Source organism: Talpa europaea (assembly GCF_964194135.1).
Source record: "Talpa europaea genome assembly, chromosome: 2".
In the NCBI taxonomy this organism is placed as follows: Eukaryota; Metazoa; Chordata; class Mammalia; order Eulipotyphla; family Talpidae; genus Talpa; species Talpa europaea.
The window spans coordinates 147,983,229-147,993,662 of record NC_140068.1 but is presented as its reverse complement, the minus strand read 5'-3'; the positions used below and the strand labels follow the sequence as shown (position 1 = coordinate 147,993,662).

At 43.8% G+C, this 10,434-nt stretch overlaps 1 protein-coding gene across 1 annotated transcript in view; it reads right to left on the bottom strand.

Annotated features, from left to right (window-relative positions):
• Positions 1 to 284: 284 nt before the first annotated feature.
• Positions 285 to 10,434, bottom strand: part of MBOAT1 (membrane bound glycerophospholipid O-acyltransferase 1) — a gene marked incomplete at its 3' end in the record, with an annotated part of 103,309 nt that continues 93,159 nt past the window's right edge. Inside the window, exons 10-13 of the mRNA XM_084228023.1 lie at positions 10,136 to 10,200; positions 7,928 to 8,060; positions 3,463 to 3,614; positions 285 to 405 (exon numbers count right to left, since the gene is read on the bottom strand). Of these exons, the coding sequence (XP_084084149.1) occupies positions 285 to 405; positions 3,463 to 3,614; positions 7,928 to 8,060; positions 10,136 to 10,200 (471 nt within the window). The remainder of the gene's footprint in view (positions 406 to 3,462; positions 3,615 to 7,927; positions 8,061 to 10,135; positions 10,201 to 10,434) is intronic.

The following is a 10,434-nucleotide window of genomic DNA, read 5'->3' as shown; positions in this document are numbered from 1 at the left end:
GCTGGAAGCCCCGGGTGAAGGGGCGAGAGAAGCAGCCGGCGTGGACTGTCCACTGCTCCCACACATTCTTCAGACGCCTCCGTACCACGCGATGTCCTAGAAAATATTCAAGCAACTGGACATGGCCATGAAGGGGCAGAAAGGCTTTGTAAAAATACTCCCTGACTTAAAGAAGAAGAAAAGATGCATGTAAACATTGGCTCTACATCACGAGAGACCCTTGAGCCTTTCATGTCTTCACCGTCTCGCAATTGTCCACGTTCAGCCTCGCCGGGAGGTGCCAGTCAATCTGCTTTTTTCTTAACAGAGTTCAGAGGCCTCTGAATTTCAGCTCGAGCTTGTGGCTTGATTGGCAGAAGTAGTATTATCAGGAGACTTATGATGTGTAGATAAAAGTACATGGACCTGGGAATAAAAAACACACAAAAAATCACCGTATGCCAGGGTAGGAGCGGGCAATGTCACGTGAAGGTCATTATGTCAGTTGTACTCAGCCCAGTCTGGATCCACATCACAAGAGACTCCCTTTGGCGGGTGACTGGGCCAGGGGTGAGGCAAACCACAAGATGGAGCAGAGCAAACTGACCAGCCCATCTGCAGACAGACACCTGGTACTGCCCCCTGACAAATAAAAGACCAAGCGATTCTGCAGACCAAGAGAATCAGCCCCACGCCAGGCAGAAATACTATTCAAAGTCTGAGGACCCAATTCAAACCCTTACACTCTGATCACACACATGCAGCCGGCAGCATGGCCAGTGTGCTCTGCTCTGAAAAGCACTTTCATGCAGACTAATGAAGACACAAGTTTTGCTTTTGAAGCTTGAACTGCTAAGCGAGGCGCTCAACACACCAGGCCCATTTACAGGTGCAAAGACCAGGCATCCCCAAAACAACTGTCCGATATCCATTCGGAAATGTTGAGCCTGTCCTTGGCCCGGTGCTTTTTGAAGCTCAAAGGACAATGTTAAAAGGTGGCTGAGGGGGACCCACAATTGATTTGTATGTAAGAAACATGATCCCACATTAGATTGAATCGTTTGAAGTGAATAAAATTGACAGACATGCCCACTTTATCCTAAACAGAGGTGCTTTGTTTTTACATATTCTAGATGACTTAAAAGAAATGGAAATACACTTGAGTGTATTTTGGATTGAAAACTTTGCTCCTTCCTCTAGGTTCTAGGAACGAACACACGTTAGTGGGTTAAATGCATGTTATTGCAAACAAACCACCACCGAGTGGATCCCTACGCAGTCATTTTCTTCCAAATATAGCTTCTCCCTAAGGAAATCTTTAGTATCCACAGTACCAGACTTGCTGTTCTAGGAATGTTGAGCCTAAAGCTCCAGTCTAATATTTCTCTGCTTTTTTTCTGAAATAACTCACCCTCTCTGAGTCTTCATGTCCTCCATTGATAAACAGAGACACTGACACCAACCCCGCTCTCTCCTCAGCTCACCACTCTGCTCCACTTTGAATTCTGTGCTCTGCCCACCTCATATTTCTCAGGTTCCGTGCACAGAGCCACCTCCTGTCTCTCACAGTGGGCTTTCCTTGTTCTCCCTATGTCTGGAGCAACAGCAATGCCCAGAGTGCTCCCCCCGCCCTCCGCCCTCATAGAACTTAGCTCAAGTGCCATCTCCCCCCAAAAGCCACCTTGGTGCCCATTCTGCCTCATTGCCCTTTTCTCTGCTCTCGTAAAACACTGCACCAACGGCTCAGAGCACAATCTATGTGTGCCTTTATCCCTGTCAATTGCTCCCTGTCCCTCCATCACGCTCTCACCTCCACAGGAACAGAAATGATTTCCATATTCTGCTCACCATTCTGTGCACAGCTTTCAGCTCAGTGCCCAGCACGCGGCGGGTATGAGGTCACACTGAGCTGCACAGAATCATTTCTGCTACAGCATGATGCATGCATTCCTGAAAATTCACACATGTGACAAAACACTGGGGTTTGGGGGGCGGGGAATCTTCAGGTTAGAAGCAGACAACTCAAAACCTGTGAGATCTTGGGAATGGAGAGCTAAGAACAACCATCAGCACCTGAGCAGACAGTTCTGGTGTCTGGGGTTCTGGTGGCTGCCTTGGAATGTTAAAACACAGAAAACAATGAAGGACAAGAAGGAGCTGGGAGGCAGTGGACTGTGGGCATGGAGGGGCGAGCCCTGCTGACAGCCCAGATCTGGGGGTTTGGAGTGTAATACTCAGAGGTGGGGCCAGCGAGGCAGCCCAGGTACCATGACACCCAGCTGGAGTGGCTTCCACCTCTGCCACTGCTGAACTGGGGGGCTTTTTGGCTGAAGATTCTGCACTATTTTGACATCCCTCGTCTAGAAAAATCTGTGCCTACTCCAGCTCAACTTCTACTTTATCCATAACTCCTCTGAGCTGTTATTAGAGAAAAAGTTGTCAAGGACAAGTGTAGTAGACTTCCCTCAACTCTCATTTCCTAGAACTTAAAAAAAGCCCTATTTAGAATATAAAAGCCCTGCACTGAACAGTAATTTTCTTGAATCATTCCTGACCGGGGCCTCAACTCAGGGTATCCCCCAATGACAAATCAGGCTTTCTGCATTGCTTATTTCTAAGTCATTTGTCTGACTCTAGCTATGCCCAAAGGTAACCTACAAAACCCTGTGCAAACCCCTAAATCCTGCAAGTTAGCATTTAGGGACAAGAGGCCAGGCCCTGGACTGAGGCTTTTGCTTATCTGCTTCATTCAATCCTAACAAAGGTACTTTCCAGTAGATTCCATTTTAGCCTTGCTTCACAGTTGAGAAAACACTGGTAAGGAAGGTTAATAATTTGCAGAGGTCACAAAACCAGTTCACAAACCCATGTTCTCTACCATTGCACAGGAGTGGAAAAATAGGTCTAGAGTCAAACCATTAAAAACAAGCACGAAACAGGTGTGCAGCTGGTCAGGAGCACTGGCGTTTGAACTAAGGCCCTGACCCTCTGCCCTGAGAGTTCTTCTCTCTGGTGTGAACCTCAATCTCCAACCTAAATTCACCAAACTCATTTCTTCCATGTGCAACTCACCACATAAATCTCCCACATACACCCAGAGGCATCTCCTGGGGTGCAGAGCACCTAAGTCAGCCAACCCCACTGGTGGGCAGTGCCCCAGCTCCTGCCTGCCCTCAGTATGTCCAGTTTCCAGCCTAGCTCAGCCCAGCTGCAAGAAAAAGAGGCCAGGGCAGCAAACCAACCTCTGAGTCTCATCCACATACACCCTTTAAAATCGGCTGCCAGAGCAGCCCTTGTCGCAGATGGCTGGTGAGGCGGACATCACCTCTGCTCCTCCCCCAGATGGCCAATCCCTCTTGAAAGTTTCCTCTCAGCATTTGCACACTGAAGCCAGGTTCAAAATTCTTGGTTACCAACCCTGGAATCGAACACACAATGGATGCACCATCGACTGAAGGGCAGCTGAGAACAGTGGCCACTTACTTGTACAAACTGATGGTTGGTTCCACAGCCAACATGACAAAGGGTGCGACTGTGTAAGAGACAGCCAGCTGCGTGGCGGCCCAGGTAGCCACGTCATAAACCACCTTGAGGGCTTTGGAAGACAGGAAGTAGTGTCTGTAGTTGTTCCTCACCTGCAAGCCAAGGGAGGCAAAGGGCAGAGGAATCAAAAACCACCTTAATTTGGTGCATGGAGATAGGCTATCTCTATAAAACACCGACCAAGGGGGTGCCATTTTCAACTAAAAATATCATTCTGGTTTATTAATAAAAAATACATATTCGCTGTAAAAAGATTTTGAAAGTAATGAGTGAAAAATCTGTTTAGATCTCCCAGAGAAAGGCATCTTCAGATGTGGCATATGTCTTTTCCAAGTCTTTTCTATCCACTTATACATGTATATCCATCCATTGGACATTAATAAATTGTAGCCTATTTTGGCAGTGAGATAGCATGAACTTTTTCTGTGTCTGTTAATATTACTCTTCAGTAAAATCTTAAGTTAATCAAAGTTAGCTTGTTTTCTTTTCTGGACCTACTAAACATAGAGCTTCCATATGACCCAGCAATTCCACTCCTAGGTATTTACCCAAAGGACACAGAAACATCAATTCCAAAGAACACCTGCACCCCTATGTTTATAGCAGCACTGTTTACAATAGCTAAGCTTTGGAAACAACCCAAATGCCCAAAAATAGATGACTGGATCAAGAAGATGTGGTACATATACACCACGGAATATTACTCAGCATTCAAAAAAGATAAACACATGCAATTTGCTGCAACATGGATGGCGCTGGAAGGGATCATGCTCAGCGAAATAAGCCAAAAAGAAAAAGAAAAATACCGGATGGTCTCACTCATAGCAGGAATCTAGAAAACTTAAATAAGGGACCAGGAAAATGAATAACTATAAGAAAGTGAAAATCAAAATCAACAAAAAACTATGAACCAGAGACACTTTTAGGGGGGCGGGGGCGGGAGGGGAGGGACTGGGGTCAGAATGGGGGGCTGCAATTGTATGGGGAATATAACAATAAAATTTTATAAAAAAAAAAAAAAAAAAAAACAAAGTTAGCTTGTTTTCTGCCCCCGTTATCATCAACAATTATGGGAATCATACTAGAGAAATCTCTGTACTAATTATTTCCTTTGAATAACAGCAACATGATATCACCAGCAGTGAGAACCAAAGTAGCTCTATTGGCCACATACTGGCTGCTCACTGAGGGCCAAGACCGTATTCCTGCTTTACACGTATCTCTGTTGAGTCTCTCAATAAACCTATCATTTAATCACTATGCCCCTTTTGTCGAGGAGCAAACTGAGAAAATTCTTTGGAATGGAAGGTGCTGGATCATAGGACATAGTCATTTGTGGGACATTCGACACTTGTGACTATATTTGCCTCCAAAAAGACCTAATTTCCAGGTTCAAGAACCCAAGGCAGAGCTGAGACAGCGGCCGATGGGCAAGCTAAGGACTCCTCCTCAGCAGTGTTCAGGAGTTTCCAGCTGGTGAACAGCTAGACGTGTTGGGGGAGCTCGGGGTCCCTTCCATGTATTTTGGGGTGCATGAGCCAAAGAGGAAGCATAAAAGAGCTCTGACTGGATAACTTCCCAGGCCCAAGACTCCTGCTGACTATTTGATTTCATTCACTGTTTAGAAAAAAAATGGGAATACTATTCTGTCTATGCTTCCTTTCACCCCCACCTTTATTTATGAAAGATGTTTCCAGGCCACTTGTCAGATCATGGAAAATAGACATATATTGGTCTCTGCCCCCAGCGCCTGCCTCAGAGCTCCTAAAACCTTTATGGTTTTTTAAGTGATAAGCACAAGGAGTATCTTTTGTTCTAATGCTTGATCTTTGACCTGGTTCATGACACACAGCTCCTAAGTCCCTTGGAATTTCCTGGGTGATAGTGTCTTTGGTTCTGATGAGGTAACTTGGGTGGTTCTCCGCTGGGGCTGGTCACCGGAAAGTCGATGACCTGATTACAAGCTTGGAATTTCCAGTCCCAGCCTCCTTTCTCCAGATAGGGGAGAGGGGCTGGGAAATGACTGACTGATCCATCACCTCTACATGATGAAGTCTCCACAAAATCCCCACAGCACAGGGTTCAGGGGGCTTCCAGGTTGGGGGCCAGGTGGCAGCGCAAGGAGAGGGCATCCAAGCCCCAGTCCCGCCCACTACCTTCCCCGTGCACCTCTCTCCACCTGGACTTCAGCTGCAGCCATTACCAAAGTGTTTTACAAATTAATTAAATTGGCTCTTGCAAATTAATCAAAACTGAGGAAGGGGTTGTGGAAATAGCCGATTAATCAAAAACAAAGGCACCTGAAGGGGCAGGGGTGCCGTCTGCTGTGATGGAGCCCTCATCCCTGCTGGGATGCAGCCCCAGGTAGCCAGCATCAGGACCCAGTTGAATGGTCGACACCCAACTGGCCTCACAGAAAATCTCCCCTACATCTGAGGTCTGAGGTATTTTTCCTTAAGCACCAGCCGACAGACAAGCTTTATGGAAATCAGTGCTTTTAAGCCAGAAGAGATCACAGACAAAAGACATTTTAAAGAGTGATATTCTAAATAGATTATCAAAATTCTGGCCTTTGCCTTAGTTTGTTCTGGCTACCTATTCTTTCATTTTCTTTTATAATCCAAGTAGGTACATGACCAGGGGAAGAGAAAATGTCTCCCCTTGCTCTGTACACAAAATCTTTACAATAAACACTTGGCAGCCGACTCTTGAACAACACAGATCTGGACCAGGCAGGTCCACATAGAGGCAGATTTTTTCATACTCTGTTGATAAAATACGGTACCATAAATGAATTTTCTGTTATGACTTTAACATTCCTTTTTCTCTCCCCCTTTATTGTAAGAATACAGAATATAATACATCAAACGCATAAAGTATATGCTAGCCAACTCTGGTATTGGGAAGCTACAAGCTATCACGTGGTTAAGCTTGGGGGGAGTCCAAAATCTATATGCAGATTTTCCACTGCACAGAAGTCAGATCCCCTTATTCCTGGTGCAGTTCAAGGGTCAACTGTAATTTAAAAGTGTTTTGATCAGCACAAATAGTCATGGGCTATCCACCTTGCTCATACCTAGCATTAGACAAGCCTTCATTTAAGGAAAATAGAAATTCGAGGGGTGGGGAACCCTAGTCTTGGGCTAAAGTAACTGAGTACAGAGAACACAGTAGGGCACCTAGTAGGGGTCCTGGAATATTTATAGGCAAATTTAAAACATGCACAAGTACACAGATTTGAGCTCCTAAATTTCCATCCAAAATACATTTCAAATGTCATTAAAAATTCTTGGCACCTGAGTAAGGCAGGCCACAATCCTTATCAAAGATTGAAATTAAATCAAATACAATTATAGATACTTCCCTGAAAACAACCTTTTATGGGAAATAATCACACTCGATTGTGTTGGAACTCCTCAAGGTTAGATAATTAGAGGAAGACAAATTTAATGTACTTGGTGACTTTACTTGATTCCACTCTGCCCTCAGTAAGTGACTCCACCAAGCAGAAAAGACTGCTTCCTCATTTTTTAGGCCATTAATTTTTTCAACATTAGAAGTAGTTCTTGTGCTTAATCAAATATAAACCTATTTCACAGTCAGACACTTTGAATTGTAATAACTTACATACCTGTTCCTCTCAGTCTCTAAGACAAGTAAAATGTTCATTCCTTTATTACCCTGCTCTAAGACAAGCAAATACTAGGAATGGTCTAGGAAAAAATGAAGGTTATTCCCAAAACCTAGAGAACTAAATTTATAAAATTCATGGAATTTTACACAAACTAATTCAATTGGATCAGACAAGAGAGGTTGGAGCAATTTCCAAAAGAACACAGATCTTGAGGCTTCAGTTTTCCTAGCTGCTCAGTGAATTATTTTGAGGTTTTGGAAAATGTAATAAGAAACACAGCAACAGCAAAATGGAGGCCTACAGAACCCCTGTTAATTAATAATCGTCATCTGTAATCAGTAGCCTGTGTATGTTTACAGCCTTTAGTGACTAAAAATGCTCACTCTCTAAAGGTACTAAACATTGCTGCTAAAATTCCTTTTGTTTTGCCAACACCCTCTAACACATAAATAAAACGAAGAACCTAACTATTTTAGACTTTAGTTGCCCTAAAATTCCATTTTATTGAGAACCCATTTTCCACCTAGTCTTTCTTGACAGCGTTTTTTCCTTCTTTGAACAGTTTCTCAATAAAATGCTCCATTTCAAGAAAAAAAAAAGGTGAACCATTTCATACCCACAAGTTCCTATACATTGAAGTGTTTCTCTAATGGTAAGACTTGTTGTTTCGTTTAAAAATATCACTCCCACATACCCTACCCCACCCCCACTGGGACCTAAAACACAAGGTTACAGACTGCAAAGGAGACCCTGCAACCCAAGGCAGCTTACCGTCCTGGCTGCTAGTGTGACGAGGATTCCAGTTAAGAAGGTAAAGTAGTATCCAGGGTAGACACCATGCCACAAGGCAGACAGGATGAAGGTCAGCACCGTGGGGTACCAGGGAACCCGCTCGTAGCATACTCTGGGAAAGAGGAAGTTTCAGTGAGCCACAGGCCTCTTTTTGGATGAGACTTTGCAGGTATCAGCCTCCATGCTGAAGGCCTGCCTGCCTGACACTCCCCAGGGACCCTCTTCAGGGACCCCCCCCAAATGCAACCCAAGCAGCCTGATCTCTAGCTTTCTTGCACCCCACCAGTTAGGCAATTCACATGGCTATCTTTTGGGGAAATACAATTAAGTGCACTGGACCCCAAAAGACTATTTTCTGCGTCACAGATGCTTGGTCTACCAATGGCCTGAGCTACCAAGAATACCCGTGGATAAGATGAGTGCTGATGGCCCCAGAAATTCTGGAATCAGGTCTTTGAAACCGGGTATAGGTGCCATCGAACTGTCAATACTCAGACTCTTCCCTCCCTTGGCAAGCGTCAGCATGGTCAGTGCTGGATCCATGGCTGCTTCCATTTCCACAGGAGCCACTGGATTTTACCCATGAACTTGCCTCAAAGAATAATATTGTGGGGATCTAGATCTTTTCAGCAACTATCCTAGAGATCTTGGATTTGTTGGTTGTTTAACTTTTTGGCCCAAAGTCTTGCTGGGCAGAAAGTGACCACTCGCACTTTCATTATATAAAATAAAGTGATTATATAAAATAAAGTGATAGGGGAATTTCTGCCAGGTCCAGTCTACAAATTCCCGCAGGCACTGTAGGGAGAACACGCCATGGTTTATGAAACAAGAAGACCCAAATATGTAATAAAATCAATTGTCAAACAGTGCACACCAATCCAGTATTGCGTGGGTTGTCAAAAATAACATTTTAAAATCCAAACTAAGGGTTATGACCCCCTCTTTCAAGGAAGAAAGAAAATGAATTTTGGGGAAAACAACACAGGAGTGGAAACCCAGTAATATTTCTCTTTGAAATGAGAAGTCTGGATAGGTCATTTCCTTACTCTGCATCTTATGTTTTTATTTTTATTTATTTATTTTTTTTGTGGGACCCTCGCCAGTGGCTGGGGATCGAACCAGCCTCGCAACCCAGTGCTCAACCGCTGCGTCACCAGGGGAGGCCCCCTGTTTTTAATTTTTAATGAGGTAACATTTAATGATTTGATAAACATATCCTTTTTCATTTGTTTGTGTGCAGATGTCTGCTACAACATCTTAGAATGTAAACTCCTCATGGAAACTATAGGACTCGATATATTGGGATTTCACTATATACAGATATAGAGGTTTATGCTAATATCATTTGCAAAATTACTAAGTGCAAATTTTCAAAAACTGACAATACTGTATGAGCTTACTTTGGAGGAATTCCCATGCACCAACTCTTCTTGGACCCCATATGTACTGATTTATTAAAAAAATTGTACCCACCCATCAAAAACAGTAGAAGCAACAGCTATTATTTTGAGGCCTTCCCTCTCCATTTACTATGTGCTAGGAATGTCCACTAACTAGCGTTTGCTGCTTCAAGGACAGCATGTTATTAGTTCCATGCTAGGTAATGTTTCTAATTTTAGAATGTGTAGGGGAACATAAGGTCAAAGAAATATCAACAAAAATACAAAGTTAAAAAATATAAACATCTAAGGGTGCCTTAGCGCTGCAATGCTAGGGACAAAGACAACGATTATCAGTGATTCCACACAGATCCTCACCCTCCCTGATACCTGAGCAACAGGCTCATCAGCTAGTGAAGGCCCCAGAGCAGAGCGGCTAAGAGCCAGACACTGGACATAGACTATTTACCCTCATACCTATTACTCATTAGCTGTGTGACCTTGGGCAAATTACACAGCCTCGCTGTGTCTCACATTCCTCAGCCATAAAATGGGGCTAATAACTATCAACATTTCATGGGATTGAGCTCAGGATTAAATGAGTCCCTGCTGCACAGAAATACCAGTTTTAGGTGTTTGACACATTAAAATAAATACTTCATTGTGGCCTTCTATTTTTTCATGTATAGGCAGAGCTATTAGCACAAAACAGAAGTGTCAGATGACATTGCTACTGCAGACGAGAGCTGTTTATCCAAACATATCCCAGTGCCATGAGGAATGAGCTCATTTTTGGTTTTCTTACCGCTTTAGCCAAGTAGCTGTCTGAATATTCCAGTTTTCTAAGTACATTTTGAAACTTGTGGCAGTCTGGAAAGAAGAAAATAGCACCTATCATTAACTTTAAAAATACCCCATGCAAAGCAACGTCCTCCCCAGAATTTCCCTGGTGGCAGGTGTTCAATGGGGGCTGTTCTGTCAGGAGCACATCAGCTGTTCTGTGCTCCACGGTAAAATTTTCTAGTGTGTAGGAGACTTACTTTCAGCCCAAACTTGGCTCACCAAGTGCCCATGTTTCTCAAAATTTATTTTCAAATGATAGGA